Raw genomic sequence first — 15,618 nt, 5'->3', positions numbered from 1 at the left:
AAAGCTGTTAAAAAAAATAAAATAAAATAAAAAATGACCACGTTTAGTGTTGTGGCATAAATATCAAATGTGTTCGGCGTACAACCGGAGATATTAAGTCCCCCTTAATCACGCTAAATTTTGGGTGAAGCGCTCATTTGAGCACTTACCGGTACCGCTCTGCCTCCTGTCTCGTCCGCTCCCACGCGAGTTCGGTGTCCCGGGTTTAGGCGGAGGTGGGGGCCGAGGGTGGTGCCCGACGTTGGCGGGGAGCAAGCAGTCCTGTGCCGTCCGCGAGGAGAGAGACGCAGGTTGGCCCCTCTTGGAAGTGCCGGACCCCACCCAGTGCAACGAGGCCCCGCCCACTGCTTCAGGTAAACATTACTCACATACATTTTGCTGTTTGGGTGAGAGGGAAGGGAAGCCCCACACTGGTCTCGACTTCACAAGTCAAAATGCGTTCATTGTATATGCATTATATACAAGCAGCCAGAGATCTTGGCCAAAAAAAAAAAAAAAAAAAAACATTTAAAATGACTTTTTGCTTTGTGAGAGGAGTTGAAAGAAAAGAAACAAATCAATTCAATGCGTATTTCCCTCAGAGGGCCATTATGACTGTGAAAACCATATAAATGTACTTTATAGTGGCCGTATCAAAAGAATTCCTGGAAAATAATGTGTATTTGCACGCCATTATGATTTTCCAAAAGTGCCGTGGACAATCATTGTTGAATTTATTGTTTAAAAATGCTCACGATATCTGTTGAAAGTCAAGAAAAATTGCAATTTCGGGACAGCTTTGCTGCCAAAATGAAAAAAACCCCAAATCAATTTAGCGAGAAAACATGAAGTAAACTCACTTTATTTGTTATAGTGGGGCATATAAAGTCATGTAGTGGGCCAGATCTGGCCCCGGGGCCTTAAGTTTGACATGTGATTTAGCATCTTCATTGAATAGAAAGAACATGGATGTTATGGATGGAGTGCCTGGAAATAAATAAGTCCCATGAGGAGAACATACAAAGTCCACACAGTATGGCCTGAGCCAAGATTCCAACCCAGGATATCTCCAGAGCACACAATGCTCGATTTTCTTTGCGTTGTAAGGGCTGTGTTTGAACACTCACAAGATCAGCAGGGAATAACAACGGGGAATGTTAACTATACCTGAGTTTGAACATTTTGGTGAGTTGTAGGGAACGTTCAAGTCTCCAAAATGCTCATTCAGTGTTTTGACACCCGGGCTTCGTCTTTTATCTGTTCGCCATCCGGTGGATCCACCAGTTGGCCTGCACGGTCCAGCCCAGTTGCTCACACTTATCAATCTGCTGGAGGAAATGGGCCTTGGCTTCCGCCTCACTCTTGTCCTCTTGCAGCGCCTCCCGCAGGTAGCGCATGTCCTCTGCAGTGCTCAGCTCCGGCATGCCCGAAAGGAGCATGAGGGAGAAGAGGGTGACCAGCAGGCGAGAGTGGGCGCGAAGGGCGAGATATGCCCGAGTACACACGTTCTGTTCATGAAATGAACAACGATCACATTAGTTTCCATCGACATTTTGACCAGTCGTTCATCACACAATGTTAAAATTACGTTTGACTTGAATTACTGTTTGCGTCGCAGCATAGGATTCTTTGATTTCAGCAAGGGCTGACATATACTGTCATTGTAAACCCACATTAACAAAAATAATAAAGCCGATTTAGAGCAGTGGTCCCCAACCACCGGGCTTTGGACCGGCACCAGTCCAGGGGCCATTTGGTAGCGGGCCGGAAAGAGATACTGAACAAAAGTATTTTACCGACCGTCAAGAGTCTGAAAAAGAGGTTCCATTTGAAAAATCAGGTCCATCCGCCTGTAAAGCTGTTTTGCGGTCATGCGATACGACGTGTAAACAAGTAAGTCCGCAAGATCTTGGATGCAAAACAGTGTCCTTACCCGGAAACATTGAAAGTAGAGGCTATTGCCACCTTTGACCCTTCCCATGACGTACAGGAAGTCGGGCGTCAGGACAAATGGCACGCGCTCCCTGCTCACTCCGAGGAAGTGCTTCCTGTTGCCCAGGATGTGGCCAAAGTCGATGTGGAACAAATTGCCTGAATGGCGCAAAGGAGCTTTTTGTTTAGATAGTCCAAAGATTCCTCACATCAAAGGTTAGCCTTCAATTTGCTGTTACCCGTACTTGAAACGCGAAAAACCAATAGGCCGACCAATATACGCTATTATGGCACATCATACCTTGATCTGTGATCATAATGTTGTCATTGTGACGATCCCCAATGCCGAGCACATAAGTGGCCGCGCAATAGCCGGCGCAGGACTTTACAAAGCGCTCCACGGTCTTGAAGTGCTGTAGTGACAGAAAGTATACGTTGTATGACTTACGCATACACTTTTGAAAAGAATCATCTGCCCAAAATCCGTGTGGCATTTTGTCACTTATGGCCAAGACGAATATGGGATAGCAAGAGATGTTTTAATAAATGACTTACAATTTCCTGAAGAGAGCACTTGGATTTGAGCCAATCAAAGAGTGCGTCATTTCTGAAGAGTCCATTTGTTCCTCCGTGGCTCCTTTGGACCGCAGCGATGGTCGCTGCGTCCCTAACAATCTCGATCATGCCTAATAATCGGAGGCGGGACCGAGTCATTGCTTTGCGAGTCACAAGTAAGTCTCGAGTCTTTGCCCTCAAGTCCCAAGTCGAAATATGCAAGTCCCGAGTCAAGTCGCAAGTCCTACACTTTGAGTTTCGAGTCATTTTACCAGCAAAATCAAAATAGATTTGAATATAGATCATATTTATATTTCATTCATATGAATATGTTATACACTGCCTTTATATATTTAATATATTTAAAAATCCATATTTAGGAAAACAAATGATGTAAAATATTACGTCAAAAAGACGCAAAGGAAAGGACATGAGGAAGAATGTAGTTTCGTGTCGAATAGATGCAAGCTGTGTGCTGAGCGATTGGTAAATAAACTGAATTGAAAAAAAGAAAGTACAAAGTAAATAAAGTGATTCTTGAGAACGCCACACTGACTAAACCAGACTGTAATGAACCGAAACTCCAGACTTCGCGCGGCCGGCCTGCCGTGTAACTATTTGCGTGATCGCTCAAAAAGCTAGCTGCTAATGTTCACGAAAACAAGCAAACGTGACTTCAAGCCGCGCGATTCCCACAATGCAATGTGGATTTTTTTTGTGTGTGCAATAATTAAGGTCCTTATTGCCTGCTTAATTGTCGTTGTCGTTTCTGTGTATGTTACCGGTATTTTGTGGAATGTGTATCTTATGTAAGTGCCACATTTATTGTTGATTGATGCTACACTGTTGTTGTTGTCGTTTTTAATGACTTGAGGTAGTGTCTGAAAGAGTGACCTCCTGGTCAATTCCTCTACATGGACCTACCCAACAGGACGTTCAGTGTTAAAAAAAAACAAAATAGCTGTAATAAAGCTTTAGTATGGTGGGACACTTCCACCTGAGAGATATCCGTTTAGAACAACAACATCACGGCTGCATCCATCATTCTGGAATTTCTGTAATAACGTAAACGTTTAGTTATTGAGGAAGATCTGCAGAATGGTTGTATCGAAATACTTCATTAAAATCATTCATCTTTTCAGTCAATGGGCTCGAGAGACAGCTGAGTGATTGAGCGTTCGTATCTCAATACTTTGGTAAAAATGGCGAGTCTTTTCAGTCAATTTGCTCGAGTCCGAGTGAAGTCACGAGTCATTGCTGTTCAAGTCCAAGTCGAGTGAAGTCACGAGTCATTGCTGTTCAAGTCCAAGTCGAGTGAAGTCACCAGTCATTGCTGTTCAAGTCCAAGTCTTGTGACAGTTTGTCAAGTCGAGTCTAAAGTCATCAAATTCATGACTCGAGTCTACACCTCTGACACCAAGTCCCTGTAAAGTGAAAATAAATGTCTTCTAAATTTGACACACCACAGACATGGGTGCTGTTAACTACCCTGCCGAATTTGAACATTCCAACAAAACAAAACAAAAACCACAAATAAATAAATCGGCAAATACATAAAATCCTGCAAATATCAAGACTTCGTCTCAGCGCTCAAACGCTGTGGGCATTTTTCAAGCAACTTTTTTGATGTCTGCACATACCTCCATGTATGAGCTGCGAAAATATATCCGCTTAAAGCCTGCGGTGGCTGAAATATCCCGCTGAATCCGTTTCCTCGCTAATACGAGAGACGCTAGCCAACAGCTAGCTCATGAGCTAACACCCGGGATCCTCTCGGCCGGCGGGAGTGGCTGTTTGATTTCACACTTTACGAGTGGCCATATATTCCAGAGACCCAACTATTTGTATCCAAATAATAACAAGGACATTTCCCACAATGTTGTCCCTTTTAATACTGGCCATATTACATTTTTAGATCGTATTTCTAGAAGAAAAACTAACGCGTATAAATTTCACAGCGGGCCGGACTTCGGACATGCCTGATTGTTAAGCTGTTGACGACGATCACCTATGTTGTGTCCTGTGGAGATACAGCCGTATGGGACGAGGTTGAGGTGCAGAGATTGCTCTTGCCAGATGGAGTCCATCACCGCCAAAGTCTGAAGAAAGACAGATTTATCCAGAGGGGAAATAAATACTTTGCGTGGCATAGACACAAACTCAAACAGTGGTGTACTCATTTGCAACTGCTTGTTTATTTGGGGAGAGGCAGTGGAAGACAATTTGAGCCGCAGTATCGGCTCCAATTCGAAGTCAAAAGTTGTTATTTTTTTTATTTTATTTAGACCACTGTACGTCACCTGAATCACCAGCATGTCCTGTCTGAGGTCATCTCCCTGTTTGAAAATGATACCAACAGGTGTAGCAGAGGCGGGGGACGCCATGGGCGAGAACTCCAACCACAGAGGTTTCTTCTTTGAGGCCATCACCTTGCATTTCTCCAGCTGCATTTAAAGAGAAATGAAGAGAATTGTTTTATTAGGAGCTGTCAAAATACCCCGAGTACCCAGAAAACGTCGAAATAAAAAACATCGGTAAACTACAGATAAAGCACAGACCATTAAATATGGTATAAATACAGTACATTAGAGGTATAATTATCCATCCACCCATTTTCCGGACCGCTCGTCCTCACCAGAGTCGCGGGAGCGCCGGAGCCTATCCCGGCTATCTTCGGCCGAGCGGCGGGGTACACTCTGAACCGGTCGCCATCCAATCGCGGGGCACATATAAACAAACAAACAACCATTCACACCCACATTCACACCTATGGGCAATTTAGAGTCTTCAGTCCACCAACCTTTTTGGGATGTGGGAGGAAACCGGAGTACCAGGGGAAAACCCACGCAGTCGCTGGGAGAACATGCAAACTCCACACAGGCAAGGCCAGACTTGAACCCCGGCCCTCAGAACTGGGAGGCAGATGTGCTCTCTCCCTGCATAGTGCTTCAAGCACAATTAACAGTGTGTGTGTGTGTGTGTGTGTGTGTGTGTGTGTGCTGTGTGTGTGTGTGTGTGTGTGTGTGTGCCTCTGTGTGTGTGTGTGTGTGTGTGTGTGTGTGTGTGTGTGTGTGTGTGCGTGCGTGTGCGTGTGCGTGTGCGTGTGTGTGTGTGTGTGTGGCGGCACGGCAGATGACTGGTTAGCACATCTGCCTCACAGTCCTGAGTACCGGGGTTCAAATCCCGGCCCCACCTGTGTGTGGAGTTTGCATGTTGTCCCCGTGCCTCTGTGGGTTTTCTCCAGTTTCCTCCCAAATCCCAAAAATATGTGTGGGAGGTTGATTAAAGAATCTAAATTGACCGTAGGTGTGAATGTGAGTGTGAATAGTTGTTTGTTTCTATGTGCCCTGCGATTGGCTGGCGACCAATTCAGGGTGTACCCCGCCTCTCGCCTGAAGATAGCTGGAATAGGTGTCTCGTGAGGACATGCGGTACGTAAAATGGATGGAGGGATAATTATACCTCGAATGTACTGTACTTATATTAACCATGACTATGGGGGGGGGTTACTGTTTCCGGACCTTGGCGGCTTTGGAGCTTGCTAGAAGGCTCCATTTTATATTAGACTTGTATCGATTCAATGACGCTCATGACTCACCATGACTTCTGTAGTGTCAGTCAACACCCAGCCACTCCTAATTTGCAAACATGAAAGTATCTTACCAGAATCTGTCCTACTTTGACACGGGGGTCCAAAGGCAGCAGGAATTCATTGGGCAGCGGGCAGTCCTTAAGAATTTCCTGAAGCCTGAGTGAAGCTGGAATCAAACTCATCAATCAAATTTGAGAAGTATCTCATGTGCACTGACACTTTAGGCTGAATGCATCACAATGGTTCTTTAGTCAAAGGTAGCACGTTAGAAAGTGGACCATTTGAAATGTTCTATCAGCAGGTGTTTCCATCCATCCATTTACTATAGCGGTTTTTTTTCGTGACTTCAGAGGCTAATTTTACCAATCTACATCAATCTAACTCCCCACCTGATGGAGCAAGGTCCCTTTTCTCAGAGTAGACCTTCTTAATCGTGACCGCGACCTCCTGAAGAGCGTCCACAGCCTGCACCTGTTGAACGAAGCCATCCAGCATGGCCTGACCGCAGCCCAGCAAGTAGACCTCCAGAATTACCGCCATACGCTGACGGAAATATGGGCAGGCTGTTACCTCGCCGCGCACGTACCAGAAGAAGAAGTGGCCGATCCGCTTGCTCTGCAGTGGGATATGATTCCGTTTTATGAGTGAGTCACATGGAACTGCAAAGTCCATTTTAATAACATCATATTTTAAACAAGTAGATTGGCCACCAGTACAGTCAGAACATAACCCTTTTGGGCTAATTTGCTGCATCCAGCACAGGGTGGCTTGTATTCGGGGTACCAAAAAAATCTGCTCAATGTCAGAAAGCTTGGCTTTAACAGAGCCCCCTGAAAGGATAACGGCCCAAAATGGACCTATTCTGAAGAACCCTGATATAACAACTTTGAACAACAATAGAAGGAGTCGTGCAAGCATGTGTTCAGGAGCACGCAATGGCAGCGGGGTTGTGCAACAAATATTAAATTATTATGGTTACCCTTATTTGTATGTTCAGAAATGTGTATACTTTTTTATCAATTATTGCTTTTGTCAGTTATTTCTGTGACCATTCTATTTATTTTTTTGTTTTTTTTGTATTTGTGAAACAATACCAACAATTTTGTCCACATCTGTACCTATTATAAACACAAAATATGAGCCAATTGTGTTACTCACCCTCAGGGCTCTCTGGATGAGGTACCGAGCGAGGAAACTGTCATTGTAAGGTTCCACTTTGATGGTCTACATAAATAAACGATATTGGCATACATTTGTGTACATCTCTATCTCGAAAGATCACAAAGAAGGTTGGGTAAGTGTCGTGTTTGTGAGATTGATCTGACATACTAAGTATACAAATACACCAACCTGCACCAACTGGAGTAAATACTTCAGAACGTCATCGTTGGAGAGGCTCTCGAGTCTCCGCACCGCTAATCTCCTGACCATCTCGTCAGCAAAGTCCATGCTCAACAACTCCAGGGCCACGGTCACATCCAGCTCTGTCAGGTCCCAGCTTGCCACCAACCAGTGGATATCTTCAACAACTCTGCTGTTCGTCCAATCCACAGTACGAAGGAACTGCGGTAGGTCAGGACCGCAGCAAACACGTTTTTCCCGGACTCTATTTAGGTGAGCCTTGTTTGGACAGATGCCTTCAGGTACAGATACTGAGGTCTCAGGCTCATTCCCTTTGTCTTGGACCTGTTTGTAGGGGTCAGTGTTGGGTACAGAGGTAGGAGAAGATTGGATTTGGGAGATGCCAGTATTGGGACTATCAGAATTTTCTGTGGAGCTGAAGCTCCTTGGGAGAACCACGGGGAAGGTGTAATTGTCAAGAAGGAAGGTGATAGCCATGGAATTGGATATATCTGGATTAGTAGCACAGGAAAGTCTATCAGCTTGGCAAGTGATGACCTCATCCTCCTGGTCATGGTGGAACCACATATGCAATGCGAAGTATCCCTGACTGAGGACCGACCTCAAAGAAACAAAGGAACAAAGGAAGTCAGATCATGTCAACAAAAAAAGATAGGTTATGCATAAACCAGTAGAAAACAATTGGATTTGGATGGCATGGGACTTTTAAGTGTTTTAGGATCATTGGGTATATAGACAGTTTAAACTATTAATAAAAACTTTAGGGGCCATCAATTATTATTATTATTCTACTATTTTCCGCTATTCTTGGCAGGGCCCTATTTCCCGTGAATAACTTACCGTATAGATACAGTATATTAATAGTGTCTGCATTTCAGTTGTTGTTTTTTGAAAGACTGGCCTACAGTAGACCAATGATACACAACACATTTCTTCCAAAATGTTTCTGGTGGTCTGGTAAAAAGCCAACAAATCTAAAACTAACCAAGCCATTGGTGATAGTTGGCAAATGCTTCTTACCTGTAATTAATCAGGAGAAGATTGACAAAGTAGAGCACCTTTGCCTTCCCTTTCTGCAGGTCTACTGTTTTGGAGACTGAAGACGCAGGCGACTTGTAATCTTTATTTGGGGACATCGTTGAGTCCTCAGTCCCCGAGGGCATGTCGCTACTGCTGGCATTAATGGTGAAGCCCAGCTTGGCTCCACGTGGTAGATCCTTAATGATCAGGTCGAAGTCCAGCCACTCGTTCCACAGTACTTCATCTGTGAAGAGTCTGGAGGATGAAGTCACTGATGAGAGAACTGTATTACCATAAATTATAGCTGCTTCCACATAGACGGATCGAGGGGATTTGCTAGGGAACGTCGGAATATCAATGCCGAGAAGTTTGACACGCAATTTTCTGTTGCAGTCCCACAAGGATATCATGAAAATGTCTTCCAGATCTTTCCCTTCAAGGCAGAGTTCTTCGTGGGAACGGAATGAGCCACTGAAAGCATCAACAAGGGGCAAGTCCTCGAAGTGGACCGTCTCCTTAACAAGCTGTGAGATAGGGATCACAGTCAAGTGGAGACCTTGATTGTCTTTCAAGCACTGTCGCACCCAGTGGAAATCTTTTAGAGGGTATTCACCAGACAAAAACTCTTCCCTTCCTGTGACTTTTAACACCAAGGTGTCAGAGATTTCATGCTTCTCTTGCGTCATCAGCCTTTGAAAAACTTCAAGAAGGATAACGGGTGTTGCACTGAAATCGACTTCTATACTGAAACTGATCTGGTTTATGCAATGAAGGGTGACGGGGAGTTTTCTATTGAGCAAGTGCTTTAAGTCAATTGGGACTGGGGTGTTTGCTACCCAAGGTTCTGTGGTGTACAAAGTGTCATCCCGATTCCTTAGCTCTTGGTTTCTGGAAGATGCTAGTTTCCTGCGGGTGTACGCAAGCTCGCAATGTTTGTCTGACACCTCTTTCTCCAGATCGTGTCCAATCAGGAAGGCCAGGAACCGGTGCACTTTCTGTTTCGACTCGCAATCGACCTCCACCATCTCCTTCAGCACAATGTGGGCTGTCAGAAACCCGACGTCGTCATACCACCACGGCATATCAAGTGTCCTGATAATCTGAGAGTTGTCATAGGCCTCGTACCAGTCTTCTCCCTTGGAATAAAGCACAATGTACCTTTCTGGATCCAGTATCGCAGATGGATCTGGATGGCAGTTCTGCACCTAAATGTATGTAAGTCACATTAAACATTGTATTTGTGACTGTGTAGCAAGGTTGTTGTACGTCGATGAATTGATCAAAAATGGCCTTGTTGCTAGATAGCTCATTTATTGCGAGCCGAGACTCGTATTGATGCCGTGCCGCTTTCATATATGCTATTGCTCAATTCATTGATAATAGGTGGTACCGTTCGCTGAACACAAAGCAGCACCCTTCTCCTCAGGAAAAAAAACAAAACATCTTTTAAGACGGCGTTGTAAGGTTGGAGGTTCAAATGTCGTCCGCGGCCTTCCTGTGTGGAGTTTGCATGTTTTCCCATCGCTTGTGTGAGTTTGACCTGGTATTCTGACTTTTGCCCCCATTCCCAAAATATTCAAACCCAGGACCTGTGAGGCAGACATGCTAACCACGAGGGCGCCATGCCTCCTAGGTGTAAAGAACCTTTGTCTTGTCATGTCTCTGTCATTACTGTCATTTTGACACATGAAGAATGTCTAAAAAAATAACATTAATTGGCATTAATCATGTGTTTCGGGATGTTTTAAAATGTTAATATTACCACTGGAAACAGACTTGTTTAGAATGTTAAAATGTTACTTAAAACATGTCTGCAACCACTAAAACTCTATAGACAATCCTAAAAAAAAAACATAAACAACGGAAAAAGCAGCATGAAAATGAACACAATAAACAAAAAGGAGGCACTCCAAATAAACTGAAAGCTAAGAGTCGTGTCCGACCTCCCATGTATACAGTATGTGTACAATTGTAAAACAAAACTACTTCTAAAACCCACATAGTGACATTAGTAGATGTTTAGGAGACATACCCGCATGGAGACGTACATCCTCAACTGGTCGACAGCGCACCGAGCAGGAAGGATCACGGACACCCGCTCACCTTCTGTACGGTCCCTATTGGGGAGGCTCGTGCCAGACCTGAACTCGCAGATGAGCTTCAACCTTTCCCCTGAAAGGTTTTCAGTCCATGCGAGGGAGTTGGAAGCGGGCGGACAGAGATCCATTGAGATTGCTAGGCCAACAGCAAACTGAATCGATGACAAAAACACAACAAAACGCAAAGGTTTATGTAACACAATTGCGACCTGCAGACGTTTGACTAGTCTGCTTGATTAAAACAGGTAGAATTCAACGCAAATCTTGAGGCAGGTGCTTTAAAAGGTGAAGTCAGAATGACTGTACCTTTGTTTTGTGTTCCCCTTTTTTGAATTTGTTGCCACTTCCACATTCATGTACAGTATGCCGTAAACGGGAAATACAGGAATAGTCAGCATTTCCCTTATGGCACCGTGGTAACATTGAATGCTGATATTTAACCAATTATCAGCATTTTAATAACCTCCCCAACTGTTTATTAGTTGAATCAGTCTGGTCTTCCTGTGTGGAGTTTGCATGTTCTCCCTGTGCCAAGATGGGTTTTCTCCCTCTCTCTCCTATTTGATCATTCCTCTGAGCGCAAACATGATTTCTTCAACTGAGCAAAGAGAGAGCAAACTATCAGGAGCTCTTTAGCGTCCCCATGTGGAGGTGCGCATCATTCGGTCATTTAGCTCAACGAAGTGGTGCCCACTTCAACAATGAACTATGCCTGAAATTCAAATTCAAACTCAGAAATTGAAATTCAAACTCAGGTGCCACAGATTCAATGTATAATATATCTGGTCATGTCAATGATCCAGTACAAGAGATTTTTTTTTATAAACACTGTCGCTGTGGGGCCAATTATGTATTGCTCGTGCACTCGCTGTCGTTGTCTCGCCATGCTGCACTACTCTCTCACGTTTTAAAAATTCAAATCGGTGCTTGTACCAGGCTTTGGAAACAGCTCTCTGATGAACTCACAGGCACACGGCGAGGCACGCATACCTCCCACCTTATTTAGAGTGTTTGCGCAGAGGCCTCAGCTGCTGCCCAATAGGGGTCGGGGGGGGGGGCAATGTCCAAGAATAGAAAGGACAAGTGGAAGGTTTCACGAGAAGGTGAAAGATTTCCAAAATTGTGATGAAAAATACGTCTGACTTCACTTATTTGTTTTTCTCTGCGAAAGAATCACGATCTCAATTACTTTTTAACAACAGTTTCTTGTCTGCAGGACGTGAAGAGGAAGGAGGAGAGTCTCGCAAGTCAGCTGTTGCTGTCACTCAGCCAATCCACGAGGGGAGGTGCCATCAGTCGGACGCCACGGAAGGTTCTCGGGGGCGATGACTGAGAAGATGAGACTCAAGACCGACGGAAAGAGGAGAGCGAGTGGATCAAAATGCAGATTGCAGAGAGAGGGTCATAAAACAAGAGGCGCTCTTTTCAGATTGAAGAGAGAAGAGAAGTATGGCTGCCGAGGGACATGGATGTAGACGTGGTGTTTAGAAGTGCACTCGAAAAAAATCATTTGTCGATTTTTGCAACAATTGATTGACGCATGGCGTTTAAAATGCATCTAAAAAGCCTAGCCCAAGTATAAAGTACTGTACATCCAGCATTGGATGACAATTTAGGCACAAATCTTTCCCATAAATGGAACATTTAATCATTTTGTAAAATGTTTTTAAGAAAAACAGGTAATAAACCATCATAAAATTAGTTCTGTCCACCTCAACAATCGTCAGTACACTTTGTATGGTATTTTATTTTTCATATTATAAACAGTATTTTGATGTGTTTGGCATGATCCTGCTACAAATACTCAGGCACCTGAAAAACATATTTCCAAAATATTGCTGAATAAATGCTTTACAATTAAAGACTGAAAGTTCCATTTTATTTGAATCATAATTCAATAATTCTACTATTACGCTAGTATTATTAAAGTAACAGGGTTGCAAATCAATCCTAAAGTTAGGCTGTGTCCGAAATGCTTCTGTAACGGGCTCACTCGTCTTTATTGATGATGTAACTCATGATGGTAGCAACATGAATGAATGAATTCTGAAGTCTACAAAATCATTTTGTCAGGCAATTAACAGAAAAATACATCCAATCTAATCGGGAGAAGCTTCATCATGCAACGAGACAATGACCGAAAACACACTGCCAACACAACAAAGGACTTCATCAGGGGGGGGAGTGGAAGGTCTTAGACTGGCCAAATCAATCACCGGACCTTAACCCAATAGAGCATGCATTTTACCTCCTGAAGAGGAGACTGAAGGGAGAAACCACCAGAAACAAACAAGAACTGAGAGAGGCTGCAGTAAAGGCCTGGAAAAGCATATCAAACGAAGAATGCAACAGTCTGGTCGAGTCGATGTGTCGCAGGCTCGATGCAGTTATCGCAAGTAAGGGTTATACCAACAGATATGAAATGTTCTTCACTTTTAAGTTCATTTAAGAATTCCAATACAAACGTATTGGAACAGAAGTGAAAAGTGGGTGGCTTCAAACAAAAGGTGCTCTGTCCTGAGTTGTTGTTTAACAGATGAAGACGTCAACACCGTGAAATAAATGCTGCAATTCTGAACCTTTGTCTCATATTCATCTTTTGATCTGAAACCCAAATGTCCTCAGTATACAACAAAAACAAAGGAATTGACCATGCTGTTCCAATACTTCTGGAGGGGACTGTATTTGATATGTATGTTGGTCATCAAGAGAGAGAAACAAGGGGCAAAAAAAAAGCCACTTCAGAGGGTGCTCAAGATCGATTTGGTCGGAAATCGAAATCTTCATAACGGCTTTATATTCAATGAACTGGTCAACTTGTTCCATACAGTTGTACTGTGTTATTTGAACAGAAATATTTTGTTCATTCAACATCAATTTTACCTTTACAAACACATTTATATTTGTTGAATTTTAATCTGTTATCACATTGAATTCATTTCAGATGTTTATTAAGTCAACCAGTTCCATAGGATATATGAAAGAAATGTCCATAAACAATAAATAAACTGATGGCATGATGTATCGTTCGTTGAAACTATAGCACATAACTGTGCATCTATCCATGCAGTCTCTGTGGGCAAGAGGTGGGGTACACCCTGTATTGGTTGCGAGCCAATCGCAGGGCACATACTGTATGGACCAACAACAATTCACATGTACGGACAATTTAGAGTCTTTACTGAATCTACCGTCTGGGGTTTTGGGAATGTGGGAGAAAGTTGTAGAAAGTCAACCATCACGGCAGCCCTCCACCAGTCGGGGCTAGTGGCACGACGTGGCAGAGTGGCACGACGGAAGGAAGCCTCTCCTCGGTGCGAGACACATCAAAGCCCGCATGGAGTTTGCTCAAAAACACCTGAAGGACTCCGAGACGGTGAGAAATAAGATTCTCTAGTCTGATGAGACCCAGATCGAAACTGTTGGCCTTAATTGTAAGTGGCATGTGTGGAGAAAACCGGGCACTGCTCATCACCTGTCCAATCCAGTCCCAACAGTGAAGCACGGTGGTGGCAGCATCATGCCGTGGGGGTGTTTTTCAGCCGCAGGGACAGGGAGACCGGTTGCAATCGAAGGAAAGATGAATGCGGCCAAGTACAGGGATATCCTGGACCAAAACCTTCTCCGGAGTGCTCAGGACCTCAGACCGGGGCGAAGGTTCACCTTCCAACAAGACAATGACCCGAAGCACACAGCTAAAATACCGAAGGAGTGACTTCAGAACAACTCCGTGACTGTTCTTGAATGGCCCGGCCAGAGCCCTGACTTCAACCCAATTGAGCATCTCTGGAAAGACCTGAAAATGGCTGCCCACCAACGTTCACCATCCAACCTGACAGAAATGGAGAGGATCTGCGAGGGAGGAATGGCAGAGGATCACCAAATCCAGGTGGGAAAAGCTTTCCCAAAAAGACTCAAGGGCGTATTAGCTCCAAAGGGTGCTTCTACTAAATACTGAGCAAAGGGTCTGAATACTTATGGCTGTGTGATATTTCAGTTTTTCTTTTTTAACAAACATGCAAACATTTCAACAATTCTGTTTTTTCCCCTGTCAATATGGGGTGCGGTGTGTACATTCATGAGGGGGGGGAAAAAGAACGAATGATTTTAGCAAATGGCTGCATTATAACAAAGAGGGAACATTTTAAGGGGGTCTGAATACTTTCCGTACCCACTGTATAATAAGCCTCTATTTCTCCCGTGAATTGGGAATTGTCTGTTTTCCTTCAGCAAAGTGGAGAGCAGTATACAAAAACAATAATATCAAATTATCCAAAATCGCCCAAAATCTATGTACATATTTCCTAGAGCGTGACTGTGAGTAGCAACTGTAAATGAATAAATACTCCTACTGTATACGGTATACTGTATTCAAAGTTAACGTGCAGAGCAGTGTTGTATTCAGCACAAAAACTACACGTGTATCAAGGTCAATGCACCGTATAAGCCGTGGCACTGCAAATGACGGTGAAGGCTGCTCAGAAAATTGCGGAGAACAACGTTCCCACCGCCACAGACGTATTCACCAGGAGGTGCAGAAATCGGCTCTCTGCATCATCATCCTCGCACACCCTCTCTTCGATCCTCTCCCCTCAGGCAGGAGCCTACGGAGCATCCGGTGCAGGACCACCGGCTTCTTTTCAGAAGCTGGTAGGCTATTCAACTCAAGCAGTGCCCCATTCCTTTTCATCCCTGCACGATGAACACTTTATTCTTTTCGAGTACAAATGACCATGTAAATATCATGAGCAATTCAAGCCTATAGCGTTTGCATTCTGCTCCATCCACATCCTTACTGCAATTGCATTCTTGCACACACCCATAACTGTCGATACATATTTTCATCCTTTGTATCTTTATTTTATCTAATGTCATTTTCTTATTCTATTCATACTTACTAATACATACTAATCTGGGACTCAGGTGTATTGTATTTTGTGCCGTATCATGTGAAAATGTGTGTCGGTATGACAAAATATGCATTATAAAGGCATCCTTTTTTAAAAAATGTTATTTCGACCAATAACGACTTTATTGATCAGCTACACATGAACACATTGAAACCCTGATTTGATGTCA

The 15,618-nt window shown here is 43.8% G+C and overlaps 2 protein-coding genes across 2 annotated transcripts in view; both read right to left on the bottom strand.

The window, feature by feature from the left end:
• lamb2l (laminin, beta 2-like) overlaps positions 1–403 on the bottom strand; it is a 48,344-nt gene extending 47,941 nt beyond the window's left edge. The window contains exon 1 of the mRNA XM_061670631.1: positions 150–403. Within this exon, the coding sequence (XP_061526615.1) occupies positions 150–374 (225 nt within the window). The 5' untranslated portion in view covers positions 375–403. The remainder of the gene's footprint in view (positions 1–149) is intronic.
• A 117-nt stretch (positions 404–520) lies between these two features.
• Positions 521–15,618, bottom strand: part of si:rp71-17i16.5 (phosphatidylinositol 4,5-bisphosphate 3-kinase catalytic subunit gamma isoform) — a 32,933-nt gene continuing 17,835 nt past the window's right edge. Inside the window, exons 2-13 of the mRNA XM_061670654.1 lie at positions 10,473–10,691; positions 8,441–9,645; positions 7,409–8,021; positions 7,217–7,282; positions 6,448–6,673; positions 6,130–6,224; positions 4,767–4,910; positions 4,475–4,565; positions 2,467–2,597; positions 2,213–2,324; positions 1,913–2,070; positions 521–1,487 (exon numbers count right to left, since the gene is read on the bottom strand). Coding sequence (XP_061526638.1) covers positions 1,233–1,487; positions 1,913–2,070; positions 2,213–2,324; positions 2,467–2,597; positions 4,475–4,565; positions 4,767–4,910; positions 6,130–6,224; positions 6,448–6,673; positions 7,217–7,282; positions 7,409–8,021; positions 8,441–9,645; positions 10,473–10,691 — 3,315 coding nt within the window. The 3' untranslated portion in view covers positions 521–1,232. The remainder of the gene's footprint in view (positions 1,488–1,912; positions 2,071–2,212; positions 2,325–2,466; positions 2,598–4,474; positions 4,566–4,766; positions 4,911–6,129; positions 6,225–6,447; positions 6,674–7,216; positions 7,283–7,408; positions 8,022–8,440; positions 9,646–10,472; positions 10,692–15,618) is intronic.

Source organism: Phycodurus eques, chromosome 1 (genome assembly GCF_024500275.1).
Source record: "Phycodurus eques isolate BA_2022a chromosome 1, UOR_Pequ_1.1, whole genome shotgun sequence".
Taxonomy (NCBI): domain Eukaryota; kingdom Metazoa; phylum Chordata; class Actinopteri; order Syngnathiformes; family Syngnathidae; genus Phycodurus; species Phycodurus eques.
This window is presented reverse-complemented; position numbering and strand designations above follow the sequence as displayed.